This window comes from Falco punctatus, assembly GCF_963210335.1.
Source record: "Falco punctatus genome assembly, chromosome: 1".
NCBI classification, from domain to species: Eukaryota; Metazoa; Chordata; class Aves; order Falconiformes; family Falconidae; genus Falco; species Falco punctatus.
The window spans coordinates 114431056-114447042 of record NC_137580.1 but is presented as its reverse complement, the minus strand read 5'-3'; the positions used below and the strand labels follow the sequence as shown (position 1 = coordinate 114447042).

The following is a 15987-nucleotide window of genomic DNA, read 5'->3' as shown; positions in this document are numbered from 1 at the left end:
GGAAATAAATTCCAGGGGAGGTGGTGAATTTTCCATCCCTCTGGGGTGGGTGCTTAGCTTCCCAGGGCTGCCCCCTTTCTGGAAGAAGTATTTAGCTAAACACGAGGTTTTGGGTTCAGCATGCAGGTAGAAAACCAGATGAAATGGTGTTTAGTTGTGATGAGCAGACGGGACAAGTCAATTATTTTTTTGGTCTCTGGCTGTTGCGAAGCCGTGCCTGTGACCATGGCTAAGTCAGATAAAGGTGCAAGAAAGTCTCCAGGAGAGAGAAGGATGGGCCTGTCTCCTGAAGGAAAGCTTGCTCCTCCTCTACTAGCAGGCGCTTGGGTTATGTGCTGTGGAGTGAGTTGTTTACATACCTTCCTGCTTTAACTATTTACTATTAGAGCTCTGGATATTCTTGTTATTCTTCGGCTGCTGTAATTTTCCGTCTTCCTCTCCCCCTCTCCGTGTGTTAGGTGCACATGGGTGCAATATTAACCAGCTGGTTTTAATGAAAATGAACTCCTACTTACAGTCCGGATATTTTATTTCACACTTCTTGGGGCTCTCCTCTAGGCCTGTTGGTTTGCTAAACCTTTATTAGATCCAGGATGATAACGTCTTTGCTTAGGGGAACGCAGAGTGACCCAGGGAACTGGGACTAAACCAAACTGCCTCAAGCTCTTCTGCTGCTTTGAGCTTCTTCACCAGCTTCATGAGACTGGCGGGTGTCATTGTGACACTCACTACTCATAATCCATGAAACAATAGGGTTTTTTTTCTAGTGGTTTACTTCTTCTTGCCTCCAGCTGACCTCAGAAACAGTCTCCATCACAGTGCCACACCGATGCCTGTGTGACCTAGTTCAGGGGGTGCCACCAGCTCCAGGCAGTGGGTCTGACACTGAATCTTATGGGGTTTGCAAGGAGGGAGACTCTGAACATCAAAAAATGTGCTCAGTCCTTCCCCAGGTGACCTTACTGCTTTTTCAAAATCTTTTTTATAGTATTGATTTTTGGTTTGTCTTGCTTAGTTCATTTTCTCCCCTTTAAGCCCATTCTACAACCTGGCGCTGAGAGCCTGCTGGGGAGTCATGGTGCTTAAGGGCCTTGGCAAAAGGCTGGTCTAGGTCCTGCTGCCCCAGCAACAGAGCCATCGACAGATTTTAATGAAATAGCTTTTTTTCTTGTTCAGTAACCGAGGTTAACTATTGACAGCTACGTTTCTACCTGCTTGAAATGGATTGTGGATGTGACCTGCATATGAGCAGCTGAGAAGAGAAAAATAAAGCCACTTTCTTTCGAAAATCAATGCCCTGGGTGTGGGCCAGCCGGCACGGGATGCTGCATGATGTGGCAGCCACCACCGCCTGCAGAGCATGCAGAGCCGCTGGTCCATGCTCGGTCCTGTCCTGCTCTAAGGCACCAGCGTTCGGGTAGCGGGGCTGCTGGGGAGGTGCGCACCGGGGGCTTTAGGGACCATGTATGGCACAGGGAGGCATTTACATTTCCATATTGTGATTGCACAGAGATGCAGAGCCTGTTCTCTGCACTGTTGTGGTATGTTGGTTTCTGACATCGCTATGAGTGCAAGAAACGAGAGCGCTGAGCGCTGCTGCCTGTGAAAGGGGAGGAAAACCACCGTGTCTGTCCGAGTACCAGCTTCTATTGTCAAGGTGTGTTCTCAGGACTTTAAGCTGTTCTCTTCTCAACTTTTAAAGCAATGCCTTACCTTGGGTTAAAACTGCAAGCTATTAACAGCATGGAAAACGTGGAACTTCTTGAGTCTGGGAAATTGGTGCTGTTGGTTTCATTTTCTGGTTCACATACACTCTTGGGGAGTCTGTGGTGTTTGCAGACTTTGGAAGTGTAAAATTAAAAGTGTGACATAATTGATGAAGCACGTATTTTCTGCAGGAACATATGGTAACAGTGCTACTGTTTTGCATAATTTTTCTTTATGCTTCACCCAAAGTGGACTTTAACCCCAGCCCATTAATTCTTCTTTTCCTGTTGATGTGCCTGGACACATTTCAGTGGGTATCATCACTTTTAAATGATGCTACTAAAACACAGGGTGGGGAGGATAAAAAGAGGGTCAGGAGGGCAGGATCTGAATCAACATGGGAAGGGAGAAACATCAGATAATGAGTGGAGAGCTGCACAAACCGGGAGGGTGTGAGAGGTGGAGGGAAGGCAGCAGGGCGCTCGAGGGGGCTGGTGTCGATGCCCAGAGGCTGTAGAGGAGATGTCTGGCCAGAGAGGAGCCAGCTGCAGCACGCTGATGCCTGGCGCAGGGGTGTCCGGTTCAGAGGTGCCTGGTGCGGGGATGCTGGGCCCAGAGGTGCCTGGCTGTGTGCTCGCTTCGAGGCAGGTTTTGCAGCCCCTTCTGCTGCTCTGTCCGTGATCTTCCAGAGCTGGCTGCAGAAGTGGCTTGGCTGGGGTAGTGCTGTGTTAGCGCTGCTAGCTAGTGCTCCGGTTTGATTTTCAGAAATTATAAAAATAGAGGAGGGCGGCCAAGTGGCTCCTTCCCAAAGAAGGGCAAGCTGAAAAGGGAATGGGTTACCGGTGCTGGCAACATCAGTGCCGTAACCCACCCGGTGGGGCTGGTTCTGTGGGGCAGCCGAGGGTCGTTACCTCTCCAACGGGCTTCGTGCCCTGTGCGTGTCCCCGGGATGCGGGGGGCGGGATGCGGGACAAGCTCCAGCGTGGACGACGCGCCCCCCCCATCCCCCCACCCGCCCGGGGCTGTGCGGGGGTCCCCGCCCGGCGCTGCGCGGAGGGGCCGGCGCGGCGGCGGGGGCGGCGGTGACGGGCGTGGGGAGCAGCCAGTGCGCGGCGAGGGGGCCGGGCTGGGCCGGGCTGGGCCGCGCTGGGCCGGGCCGGGGCCATGGCAGGCTGCCCGCGGGCGCGGGGGCCGGCCGCAGCCTCTCGCCCTCCGCCATTCATTCGGCCGCAGGCGGCGGCTGCGCGCACCCGCCCGCCCGCGCCCCGCAGAGCCGGGGGGCAGCGCCCCGCGCCCCGCCATGGCCGACCCGGCCGTTAACGCGCACCTGGAGGGCATCATCTCCGACTTCGAAGGTGGGTGGCCCGGGGCTGCGGGTGCTGCTGGCTCGGGGTTGAACCGGGGAGAAGCGGGAGAAGTTGGTGCGGGCCGGGCTGGGCAGCGCGCGGCTCGTCTGCGCCCCTGGCAGGCACCGCGCAGCGCTGGGGGGGCGCGGCGGAACGGGACTGAGTCGTCCCCCCCCCGCCCCCGCCTGCCCCTCGTTGCTGCCCTGCCGTGCCGGGGGAACCGAGCCGAGCCCTGCCGTGCCGTACGGGGGGAGCCGAGCCCAGCCCTGCCGTGCCGTGCCGTGCCGGGCGGAGCGCCGTGCCCGCATCCCCCGGCGTCTGCCCGGGCCGGGGCTCCCGTGCCTTTTGTTCGGAGCGGTCGCGCCCGGCTGTTATCTGCCACGGCAGGATCTCACGGGCTGTTTTCCCTTCCCTGCCCTTCCCCAAGTTGGCTTGTGCTGCTTAGAGCTGAACACGCGCCTGACAAGACTGAAGGTCCCCGGACACCCCGGCCCCGCTGTTAGCCCCCGACTGCGGATGCGAGCGCAGCCCTGGGGGGGGTCGCGCACCCCGGTCCCTGACGTGCCCGTAGCGGGACCCGCCGGCCCCGGGAGCCGCTGCCGTTGCCCCGTGGCCCAGCCCCAGCTGCCCGATGGCTGCGGGGCTCCCCGGTGCGGTGTCTCCTGGCAGCCCCCTGGGCCCACCGACGGGGATGTCGTCTCCCCCAGCATCTGTGGCGCTTTTCAGGCAAGCAAACAAGCCAGGGGAGAAGCGCGCTGCTGCCAGATGGGTATGAGAGTTAAATACAGGCAGGAGAGGGACGGGGGTTCGTGTCTGAGCAGGCGTTGAGAGATCGGCTCGGGGGAGCTCATCTTCCTAAGCAGAGTTTTGGAAGAGCAGCTCGGGCCCTATGCGCTCTCGTGTCCTGGCAGCGGCCCAAACTGAGCTTCATGCAGCGGTTTCTAGAAACAAAAAAAACCCAACCAAAAAAAAGAAAAATAATCCACCCGAGCAATAGCGGAGATGTGGGGGCCGTGGTGAAAGCTTAGACAGGGGCTGTGCGTGTGGCTGCAGGCTGGGACACGGGAATCCAGCCGTGCCTTCGGGAAGGAGCGGGTGTTTTTCCTGCTGGGTAGCTGAGGAAGCTGAGAGCACCAGGGTTCCTCTTCCAGGTCAGGCAGGAAACGGGTGGCCAGGGCTGGGGTCTCTGCTGGCCCTCCTCGTAAGGTTTAGCCACGTTCATGTTCTCTTTTTCCAGCCCCTCAGCTTTCTTCGGCTAAATCTGGGAGCAGAGGGCTTAGCAGGAGGCTGAGGAAAGTCATGTCCCTTGGGAAGACTGGAACTAACAAGCGTTGGGACACAGAGAGCGACCCAAATACATCGTTGGTTTGGCATTCGGGGTTCAACGGCACCTTTGTAACTGTCCTTTGGGGACTCTTGAGCTTCCCCACCGCAGGGCTCCAGAGCGCTGATGTAATTATAGCCTTTCCTCTCGCTTGCCCCAATTGCATTTAAATCTCTGAAGAATGAGTAATTCCCTACTTGGATATGATAAAGGCTCTGCTGTGAGCCCCAGGGCTTCTTGTTCGGGCTGTGTGTGCTCCTTGGTGGCACTCAGCTACTCCGCAGTTTTTTGTTTGGGTTTTTTTTTTTTTTTTTTTATTCAGTCCATGGAGCACTTTATAGCTGCTGCCTGTGCAGAGGGAGAGGCTGGGGAAAGCTCTCTGCATCTACAGCCAAAAGGTCTGGCCTTGCCCTTGAGCAGGGATCCAGGCTACTGTTTCACAATTTAATTAGTTTTCTGGGTTGCATAGCAGCTTCCCAAGAACAAGGCAATTAATTTCTAGCCTGTAGGGCAGGAGATGCAGTGTTGGTGTCTGCTGGGTGGGTATCTTGGCCCCAGGCAGCCCGTGGCCAAGCAGGAGAGATCAGCCAAAAATACCATGGACCAGAAACACCAGATCACCCAGCAGCCAGAGCCCTCTTTGTTCTTGCCGGTCACATACTGCCTGCCCTCCCGAATCACCCTGGTTGTTCCAGCCTGCTTTCCTCGTAGCATCTCTGCCAGGCATAGGACCGTAGCATCCCTGCCTGGCATAGGACCAACAGGTTTCTTGTGCCGGCTGGGCTGCAGAAGGCTGGGAGCTGCTGGCTCGGCTGTGGGCTACTGCCATGGAGCTGCCAGCCGCCGTGAGCCTGAGGGGGCTGCAAGGGCCCTTAGGGAGGGGGAAGGAGTATGAGGTACTCAAGTCCAGTTTAGTTTCCAAATCAAAGCAACGTGAGAGGGAAACACAGCACAGCAGAGCGCGTGTTTCCGTGTGCCTGGTGATGTGATGGGGATGGTCGGATCTAGGCAGCAGTATGTGTGTTCGCCTCGGACTGAGCCGGCAGGTCCTGCAAGAAGGGCACTAATCCTGCTTATTTGACTGGCAAGAACTTCCTCGTCTCTAATGGGGAAGGACATTATTAGGTCTGTGGCTAGCCAGGATTTACAGAGCACAACAGCTCTGTCCCTAGGTTTATAGATTTTGGTAGGTTTTCAGAAGCGTGGCTAGTTCAGCTGCAGTTGCGGCTCACCTCTGCCTCGGAGGGGGCTGTGAGCTGCTCAGCTCCCCCGAGTCTCAGACACAGACGCCTAAGCGTCAGGGAAGGGAACCTGTAGTGGTAAATCAAGCCGGGTGGTGGGATGCTTGTGCAGTGTGTTAATGTTGTGTAAACCCCAAACCATCGTGTTCTTGTTCCAGTTGGGTGATGTGAAGTGTCGATGTCTGTGACGTTTGACTGTGAAGAGGCATGGATGTTGCTGCTCACAGCTTTGGTTGGTTGCAATGGTGACCAAAGATAACTCTGCAACATGGTACTTATCATCCTGATAAAGATTTAAAGCACTGTGCACTCTTGATCTACTGCCTGTAGTAAGAGAGAAGAGATCTGCTCTGGCCCCTCATCCCAGTGGGATGTGGCTGCTGCTGAGCAGAGTCCCGGGATAACTGAGGCACATTTTTGCTGGCAGTTGCTGATGGTGAATTGGCTGAGTTGGCAGCAGCGATGCTGAGCACTCCTTGCCTCTGCCAATGCTGTCAGTTAACACCAGATTCATTTCCTTGTAATGTTGAAACACAAAATGTCATAGTGGGTGCAAGCTGCGAATGAGAGTAAATGCCGCGTGGGGCTGTAAGCGTGTGGAGTGGCAGGGTGGTGCCGGGGGGTTCAGTGTCATGTCTGGAGCTAGAGCCAGCGTGGGGCACAGACTTGCAGCTTCCCTCTGGCAGAAACCACAAGACAGCCTTCGTTGATGGTTCTTCATCCCCGATTCACCTGCTCCCCCCAGCCCAGCTCCCTCGTGTGCTTGCTGGTGGGTGCGCTGTGGTCTGAGCAGTCTGCACTGTGTGGAGCTGGGTGCCGGGGGCAGGGAGCCTGCAGCCCTGCCAGGACACATCGGTGCTGATAGGAAGGCTTCTCTGGGTTTTCTTTCTCTCTTTTTTTTTTTTTTTTTTTTTAGTTCTCCCCACTATTGGACACTTTCCCTACAGACATACCCGTCTTGCACCACCCTGTGCAGGGTACTTCTAGTGTTTCAGCCACAGACTTAGTCTCGATGAGGTACTGACTTTTGCTAAGTTACGCCCTGGTTTTAAGGGTTGTTCAAGATTAAAAACCACCAGCCAGGTTGTTTTCAGGAGGGGGCTGTATTAGAAATAGGCTTTTCCATGTGCATAAATGTCATGGGCTTGTCCTTAAAATTTACTTGTCAAAATGCCCAGGATGCCTTTGGGACACGTGGCCGTGGTGTGTCCCCTGGGCTGCTCGGGGCTGGCACGCCTGCTGCCACGGGGAGCAGCTGCTGCCCGCGTGCTGCAGATGCTGGGACTCAGCCCTGCTGCTAATATTAGCAGGAACGTGCCAGAGGGATGGTCGTGATGTTATGTGGGTGATGTGGCTTGAATTCAGCACAGTGAAAGGCCCCCGAGAGGGGATGTGCTTCGTGTTTGTGTAAGCACCTCACTTGGATTCAGGGTCCCCCCTGTGAGCCCTGCCTCAGCGTTGGCAGGATGAGTGCTTGCCCGGGTTTGCATGCATGGGAGCGGGCTGGGAGGCTGGGTGTGTGACTAATGGTCCCACGTGTGCGGAGGTTCAATGCCTGGAAAAGGAAACGCAAAAAGATCTTTCAGATTATATCTTGGATCATCTCAACCCTAGGAGTGAAGCAAAGCTCCTGAATGTCAATTGTTGGATTTCCTGGGCTGTCCCCAAAAAGTTATACTGCAGTTAGTCTCTTCTGGTACTGTTCATCACCAGCCCAGCGTGGGCAAAGCCGGTGCCACTCTCCCAGCTGATCGATGTAGCATGCTGCTCTGAGACAGCAAGCCACCTCTGATATCCTCAAAGGCCAGCTTTACAGGCACTTCAGGGAGTTTTCTCTCTTTTTTCCGCTCTTCCTATCTATGTTTCTGAATCTGAGACAAAAGGTTGGGGTGAATGGGGGTTTCTGCCAAATCACCGTGTAGTGGGGAGGAAGGAGCCGGGGAAGGTGCCTGTGGGAAGGCAGGAGTTGTATCTTCCCCAGCAGAAGTTGTATCTTCCCCTGCAGAACTGGCTTTCGATGCAGAGTGGAAAAACTGCATCTGCCTGGTTGCGGCAGCGGAGACCTGCCATTGTGGTTGTTTTTTCCCCCTATGTATATTTAGTTCCTTGGGAATAAAAAGGTTGTGAGGGAGTGGGAAAGGGAAGAACAGGACATGTATCTCTCTGTCCACGTGAGCTGGGCTCTGGGGATAGCCTCTGGCCCCGGTTAGGATGTAGGATCATCCAAAGGTCGTTGTTTATAGTCATCTTCTGCAAGGAAGGCTGGGCTACTTGTCCTTGGGGACGGGCAACCACTGCAGCATGGAGCGGAGTGTCCTTGGCTGTACGTCAGCATGGAGGGTTTCCAGTCTTGGCTGGTATGGGGGAGCTCTTACTTTCCATTTGAGATCAGTCTTGGGCAAAGTGAGCACAGCGTTGTGCTAATCATAAAGAAACCTTTCAGAAGTGGCTGGGTGGGAAGGAGCAGAGGGAGGATGAGTTTTTACACCGGGGTCAGGGCAGCTACATTGGCTGTGCAAGCGTACCGCTGGTGCCTGGAGGTGAGTCATGGTGTGGGGCCTGGATACCACGCTGGCTCTTCCAAGTACTCGTCGGTCTCTGGGATTTTGGCAGCATCTTTCCCTTAGTAAGAGACTCACCTAAAGTATAATCATTCTTCTGCTTTGCCCTTTGCTCATTGACTCTTGGTGCTTTATGGCAATGGAGTGAGTAGGAAGCACCTCTAGAACACGTTGGGTCATGCCTGATAAGATTTGAGTGTCCATGTCTATATCTCTTGGCCAATACACGCCAGCAAAGCCGCTGCTGAGGGAGAGTCCTGGCCCTTTGGGTGTCCTGTGGCCTCGCTGTTGTGAGTGCTGGCTTCATTTCTGTCTTGCTGCTGTTTCTTGCAGGGAGCTTCTCAGCCCATTTCTCAGGAGCCAGGACCGACAGCAGCCACAAAAGCCTGGACTGGGACTTGTCGTAAATCCAAAGACAATAATGGAGACTTCAGAGCCCATAATCACTCCAGATATTCATGTTTTTGACTCTGATATTTGATATTTAAGGCAATGTCTTTCTGCAGGACCGTTATGCGGACTCTTTCTCTCTCCCAGCCTCCCTCCCTCCTCCCGCCACAGTTGAGCTCTGGCACCTTCTTGGTCTTTAGAGGTGGGACGTGTAGGCAATAAGCCAAGTGACTAAACCCTGTGTGAGCTTGTTTGAAGCCTGTCAAATGAGTCAATGGGTCTGAGTCCGGTTCTTGATGGGGATGTGCCTATTTGGAGTGGGTCAGCGCCCCTTAGGGGAGCTCTTTGTGGGACAGGGGTGGGCTGTCACGCCCTTCAGCATGGGGCAAGGGTTGTGTTCTGGCCACTTCCCATTTCATACCTGCAGGGTGTCATTTGGTCCTGGCACCCCTCTGCTTTACTCATTTGCCCCCACCTGCTGTGCTGGTGCAGGAGAGCCCTCCTCCCTCCCTTCCCTGCTGCGCCAACGGTGCTGCTGGGGAGTAGCACTTGGGCAGCGAAGGGATTTATTGTTACCCTCAACTTCTTCTGAAAAGCTGCCCTCAGATTAATGAGAGCTCTTATCTCCCACGGGCTGTGACTCAGGCTTTTACTCTGATTGCTTTTGTGAAGGTGCTGGACCGAGCTCAGCACTTGGGTCTCCTGGGGACACCTTTGGAGCGGTGACCCAGGTGCAGGGTCCAGCCAAGCTAGCTCTTGGCTGGTTTCGGTGCTGGAGGGTGAGACATCGTGGGTGTCTGTGCCCCTGCATCCTTCCAGCACTGCAGCAGATGCCCTGTTGCTGGCATCCGTGTTAGAGCAGGTTGGGGTGGGGTACGAACCTATTGCCTGGGTGTAGGTGCCACCAGTGTCAAGCAGCATCCTGCGGATTGCAGGGCAGGAGGCACCGTGACCGCATCGGGCTGTGCTGCCATCCTCCAAGCCATAGAGGTGGTGGGCTGAGTAAGCATCACAAAATTGTACAGCCCCTTGCTCCGGGTGAGCTGGGTGCTCTTCAGCTTGTCCCAGCCCTGGGAGAGGTTAGTGGTGAGAGCATTGGCACCCAGCGTCATTCTGGCACTGGTCTGCTGGACTGGTTTGGGAGGGAAGGGGTGTGAGGACTGGGGTTGGGATTTCAGTCTTTCTTTTATCTGGTCATTGGAAGTGCAGATATGGGGAAATGTGAAAAGGATGGATTTTCATGTTTTTTTTAAGCATGTTTATTTTACCAGGGAGGAAAAAATAGGGGAGGTTCTACTCTCTGCCAGCCTTCAGGATGTTTGGATAACTGCTGACACTGCGGTGCTGGCTGTCCTCTCCAGCAGAGATGCTGGAGCTGGCTGCAATGGCATCAGCATCAGCACTGCAGGGCTAGCTGGCAGCGCAGGCAGTGGACCTGAATAGCTCCTGGGTCCCTCCTTTAGCCACTTCTACTACTTTACCCTTTTCCGTAGCTTTGTAACCTGCATGTTGCAACACCACCCATCAGAGCGCCTTCTCCAGCAGAGACTTAATCATTTAATGATTTAATCATGCAGTCGGCTGGTTGCCCACCTGAGTCACTCTGCTACCCCTGCCCTGCCTGGGCACTGGGAGTCGCGACTCTTGGGGTTGGTGACTCTTGGGGTTGGTGACTCTTGGGGTTGGCGTCTGGGTGCTCACAGCTTCCTATACCCAGTGTGGTAGCAGCATTGCAACTGGTAGCACAGGGTGGGTCTTGGGTCTGCAAGACCATCTGCATCATGCTTTTGCCTTCTGGGTAATAATTTTTAAGGTGTTTTAGAAATATTACTGAACCAAAGCAAATCTGCAGTCCCCTGGGAGGCGCAGAGAAGATTTATTTCTCTCCTTCCTTCTCCCCTTATGAAACTGGAGCACAGACTAGAGGCAGAAGCTGCAGAGAGCCTGTGGCAGAGCCAGTAATGCAATCTGCTGGGCTGTATAACCCTGTATTTTATGTAATTTTCTGTACAAGTATGAAATTAATGTAAGGGATGTAAAATATACAGATCTGATCTGGAAGCATTTTGCTGAGGGTTAATGGTTATGTAAACCAAAGTGTAATGGAGAATCAAAGCTAAAACCTTTCTAGAACTGCATTATAGGCACGGGAAAGCTGGGATTTTGAATTAATCTGAGTATGGATATTTTTTTTTTCCTATTCTTAGTCCTGGCTTTGCTTTTGCATGTTCATTTCTGGTAAATCAGGGGTCTGCTGCATCGGTCTCAGGCTGTTTTGTAGCTTGTTGTGAGTGAATGAAATACAGCTTGAAAAGCTTTGGTTAACATCAGAGCCCTGAACTTGCCTTAATGCTCAACTTTCCTCTGTAACTCAGCTCTTGGTACTGTTTGCACCGTTCAGGAAAGCACTGCACATTGACAGCACGTTGCCAGCATTATCTGTGACACGGGATTTGTATCAGACCATGCAATCTGTTGCAACTTCTTCTGAATGCTGTTTGTAGAGTCAGAAAAAGGATTTATTTGTGCATAAAACATTCATCACCTGACCCAGGATGGTGTGAGAGTCACGCAACAGCAGCAGATTGTTGTTATATTTATATATGTGTGTTTGTTTGTATGCATATATTGCAACAAGGTTAGTTTATTGGTAAGAGAAGGGTGTGAAATCTCATGGTGCAAGCACAGAGAGGGGATCCAGCAGCCTTGACTTATTTTTTCTCTTACGTTGGATGACCATTAGTCTGGGGAAGGATGCTTTTAAAATTTCCTGCCTTCGCTTCTCCAGATGTAAGAGGAGATCCAAATTTCTTGGGCTGTTTTGAAGCTGTTAGTGTAGTTGCAAAGTCCCGCGAGCGTGTGTAACATCATTTGCTGCCTGCGCTGCCAGTGAATTTTCCGTCTCAGCCCCACGTTTTTGACTCCACTGAGGGACTCGGTGCAGTTGTGAGCACCAGCAGAGATACCTTGATCTGGCCCTGCGGCAGGGCTGCAGCTCCCTTCCCCTCCTGCTGTGGGATCTTCAGGTTTAATACACAGTGTATGTACTCCCTGTAGATACACGAGGCATCCTGCTTGTCCCTCTAACTGAGCCTTCAGTCCAACCGCCTCTGCTACGGGTGGCAACAGCTATTCAGCAGCATCACGGACAGTGGGTTTGGACCAGACCCGGGCAGCCCCGCGGTAACATGGGTGAACATGCTCTTTGCACTCCACTTGGGGTAGAAAACTGCCGTGAGCGTCTTGCTGCCTGGTGACAGGGGCCTGGGAAGCTTTTAAGGGCCGTGAGTGGTTAATGCTGTGTTGGGTTTCCAAGGGCTCCTTGAAAGATGAGACCTGCAGCCTCCCCCTCTTTCCTCCCTGGGAACAGGAGGTGACCATCTGGTAGCAGTTTAGAGAAAGTCAGCGCTCTCAAATGGTACCATTGTATCGTGTGAAATAACGGGGCGCCTGGCTGCCCTGGTCCCATAAGGCTCTTATGTGTCGAAAAACCCAAGAAAAGCTTTCCGTGCTTAAGCAAGCAAGCAGATGTAACCCCTGGGTTACGGAGACCACATGAGGGGCAGAGGATGTTTAATGGGAAGCAGTTGGGCACTGCGGCCGTGGCAGAGCCCAAGGCTCCGGTTGTGAAGCAGGTCTCGGAGGAACCACCATCCCTCACTGTTTATTTTTGTCTCCTCCCGAGCTCTGTGCATAGAGGTTTCCTTGTATAAAGCATCCCCTCAACTGTTACGGGGGTATTGTGTTTAACAAAGGAAAAGAGAAGGAGCACGTGTTCCTTCGCTGACTCCCACGGGTGCCCAGAGCCGGGCTGTGGAGCGGGGGGCGCCACAGTGGATGGCGTGTGGTGCAACCCTGGTGCTTCCCACCAGGAGATGTGGCGCCCTTGGGCAGGAGCCAGAGCCCTTCACGGCACCTGGGCACCCTTGGCTCGGCTGGGACACCCCAGGAGAGACACGCTCCTCTCCCAGAAGCGAGTAGATAGGAGGCCCCGGCTGTGTCACTTGCTTGTGACTTCTCCAGAAAAATCTTGGCTGTTGTATGAGCTACTGGGATTTGAACCAGACCTCTGCCCTCTCTTCCCAATTTGCAAGATCCCTAAAGAGCAGCTTTAACTGGTGGCGTGTGACTTGCTGGTGCCTGGCTCTGGGGTGACTGGGAAGACACAGTGGCCTCGCTGTGCAGACATCCCCAACGCCACAACACAAAATAGGAAGATATAAATATTTTGCAACTTCTCAGGCCCAGTGCTTGCTTGGGGAGCGTTCGAGGCCGGGACGAAGGCATGCATTTCTTGCCCCAAAGCGCCGCTGCTGACAGGGACCACGTTTGGGTCAAGATTGTGGGTTTGCAGGAGCTACGGCGCACAGCCAGCAGAGCTGCTGGCCCCCGGTGCCTTCTTGGGGAGCCCACACCTCCTTCATCTGCCAGGATTAATGTCAGTATTTTTTAAAGCTGGCCTTGCCTGGCTGGCCCTGCAGAGCGGGGCTGCGGCTGCGTGATGCTGAGCAAAATGCTACCTTGGGAGGTTTGCAAAGGTCTGGTCTCCAGCGGGACGCCACAGTGAGCGGTCCCCAGCCCAGGCATGGTGGCTGTGGGCAGTGGTTGGCAGGGGCAGAGGCTGCATCTGAAAGCAAGCGCTTGGAAATACCGTTTTAGGGGATTTTGGGCTTTCCATGCTGTGGGAGGGGAGCTGCTGCCTTCAGCAGTGGTGGACTGAGCCAGAGCTGCCTGAATTGGTTTGGAATCAGTTAAAGGGAAGCGTGTATTGATGGTGATGCTGTTCTGTGCTCACCCCACAGCACACGCACCTTCTGAGGAAGAGAAGGAAGGTGCTGTGGCACCTCTGTCCCTTTCCCTGCCAGCTGCCTCCGCCACCGGCCAGCAGATCGGACGCTGCTGGTGGGGCTGGGGGAGCCCTGCTAGCGCTGAAGATCCCCTGGAAAACACTGAGTGGGGATAACTCTGCAGTGTGGCCATCCTGGACCCTGCTCAGGGCAGGGACGCCTTGGCCCAGGGTGGCAGGGGCACGTGGACCTGGAGCGCCACAGGGATGTGGAGCATTAGCCATGACTGCTGGTGCGGGACCCCGGCCCGGTGCGGGACCCCGGCCCGGTGCGGGTGGGGGCGCGGGGCCCCGCGGGGCTGCCGCTCCTGTTGTTGTAATGGATGCGCCAGCTTCTCTGCAGGAAGCGGGGAGGAGGGTCATCTGGAGCAGAGGCTGTTTACTTTCCTTTCCTGGCTCTGGGCAGGACAGGCTATTTTTAAGCTTTTTCTCTTTTTTTGAAAGCTGTTTTGCTTCCTGAGGTCCTTCTCTCTTCTTTGCACAAGAAGCGGGAGAGAGGCGATGCTGAGCAGGGGAGCAGGGGAGGATTGTCTTCACAGCAGTGGGTCTCGATCTCTGAGGTGGAAACACAAAAGCTGATGGTCACAGTCCTCCTTTCTCCTGTCTGGCGTGTTCAGCCTTCTCCAGACCACACAGGACTCGGGGCAGCAGCCAGAGGTGCCGGCAGGACAAGCTGGGTACTGAAATCCCCGTGCAGCCAGAGATGGACATCCCATCCCACAGAGCACCAGGGGAGGGGAAGCTTTCAGCTTGTCCCCAGGCAAATCACTGGCAACGTTGGGGAGCGAATGCCACTGGGTCCTGGGTATCCTTGTGATTTTGCAGTCAGAAACAGCTGAGCCATTTCTAACCCTCCCTTGGGGTGACGGTTCCTTGCCCAGCCCTGTGGTACCCCCTTCCTCCCTGTTGGGACTACAGTGCCAGCACAGGAGGCATTATCTGGATGGCTTGAGTCTCCTGTGGCTGTAATTTTGCTTTTGCAGCTCTTCCTTAGGCATGTTGAACCCCTTTGTGCCTGGGCTTTGACCTTTCTCTCCTTTCTGCAGCGGGGCCCTGAGACCTGGAGAAAAGCCATTTTTGGGTGTTGTATTCGGTCCAGCCCTTCAGTAAGGGTAGGGGATGGCTGTGCTCCAGAACAGCTGTGCTAGTGACATTGGGCATGTTTGCCTGGGGCTTGGGGCACTTCAGGGGGTTTGAAGTCAGAAGAAAGGACCATGTGCAGCAGTTCCAGCATCGCTATCGAGTGACCCACCACCCGGTCACTGATGCCACCATTTCTTCAACAGTAGCAAGTGGCAGGGGGACTCAAAGGAGCTGAGATGACGAAGGTGGTTCATGGAATGAACCCTGAAGGTCAGCAGGGTTGTTGGTATCCAAACCTCATTAGCGGGTCAAAAATAAATCCCCAAACCACTTGATATCGAGAAATTTCCAAGGCGACGTTCATGAAGGAAAGGTGCTTGCCAGCGTTTCCTTTGCTGCTGGGTTCCTCGAGAGCATTTACTTTCAAACTGTTCCTCCAGACACACCTGTCATGAGGTTATTAGGGTGCTTGATTGAAGGGAATAAATGGGGACTACGCAGACTGGCTGGAGGAGTGACAAGCAGGTTTTAAAAGCCTGATGTGGACAAAACTGAGATCCCATCCAGCAGGGAGCTGGCAGCACCAGGCTGGCCTGTGTCCTCTGCTGCTCTTGCCTGCCCGGCTTTGCTCAAAGCTGGGGAAAGGCTCTCCATTGGGTTGTTGCTTCCACTCTCTTTGTTTTCCTGCAAAATGCAAACTGGGCTTGACTGGTACATTGTTTTAAATTTGGGATTTTGGGGAAAAAAATAGCTAAAATGTTATTTTTTGGATTAAGGGTGTGATGGAGTATGAAAATGATAGAAAAGTCTCTGCTGGAGAGTCTGAGCTCCAGCTCCGTTTTTGAGACCTAAGAGTTACGGACACTTCAGAGCAGCTCCCAGGTATGGGACTTTTTTTGGATTAATCGTTCTGACGGTGCTGGGAACTGAGACTTAGATGCAGACCTGCAGTGCACGAGGTGTGCCAAGCACAACCGCAGGGAGCATCTCACCTCTGCAGGTGGGCGGTGACATGGCTGGGAGGGCTCCAAGGGGTTCAGAAAACAGAGCAGATAAAATGGAGGAAAAACGTTATTTTTCTTTAGTGCCTGCCTCCCTCCCTCCTTTTACCAATGTTTAAATATTTTTCAGATGCAGGACAGACCATTTTGTCATTAAGTGCCCTTCCTGGGTTTTACATGGTGGGTGTTCAGTGTTGTTCTTCGGCGCTTTCCTCTCTGTGTAGCTGTAAAGCGGCTGTGGTGCTGTTTGCAGGAGGTTAATATTGAGGGTGCATCACCCCGTGTGTCCCTCCCTGCCCACACCAGCTGGGACCCCATCCCTGGGAGCCTGTGCCAGGCACCCAGGGTCTGAACCACATCTGGGGGATGCAAGTGTGTGTCTGTGCCCATGTCGGTCTGTCCCCAAGCATGGAGGGGCTCCCGGGGCGGGGGGCTTTTGCTCGTCAGTAACATGGAGCATCCTGGGGAAGCTCCTGGTCCCAGCCTCT

At 54.2% G+C, this 15987-nt stretch overlaps 1 protein-coding gene across 6 annotated transcripts in view; it reads left to right on the top strand.

Annotated features, from left to right (window-relative positions):
- SEPTIN9 (septin 9) overlaps nt 1-15987 on the top strand; it is a 143404-nt gene that overhangs the window by 64966 nt on the left and 62451 nt on the right. Inside the window, exon 1 of one of the 6 annotated variants that reach the window (XM_080394829.1) lies at nt 2870-3062. The exons of the other annotated variants lie outside the window; for them this stretch is intronic. Coding sequence (XP_080250955.1) covers nt 3008-3062 — 55 coding nt within the window. The 5' untranslated portion in view covers nt 2870-3007. Of the gene's footprint in view, nt 1-2869; nt 3063-15987 lie in introns of those variants that run through there. 6 annotated transcript variants of the gene reach the window in all.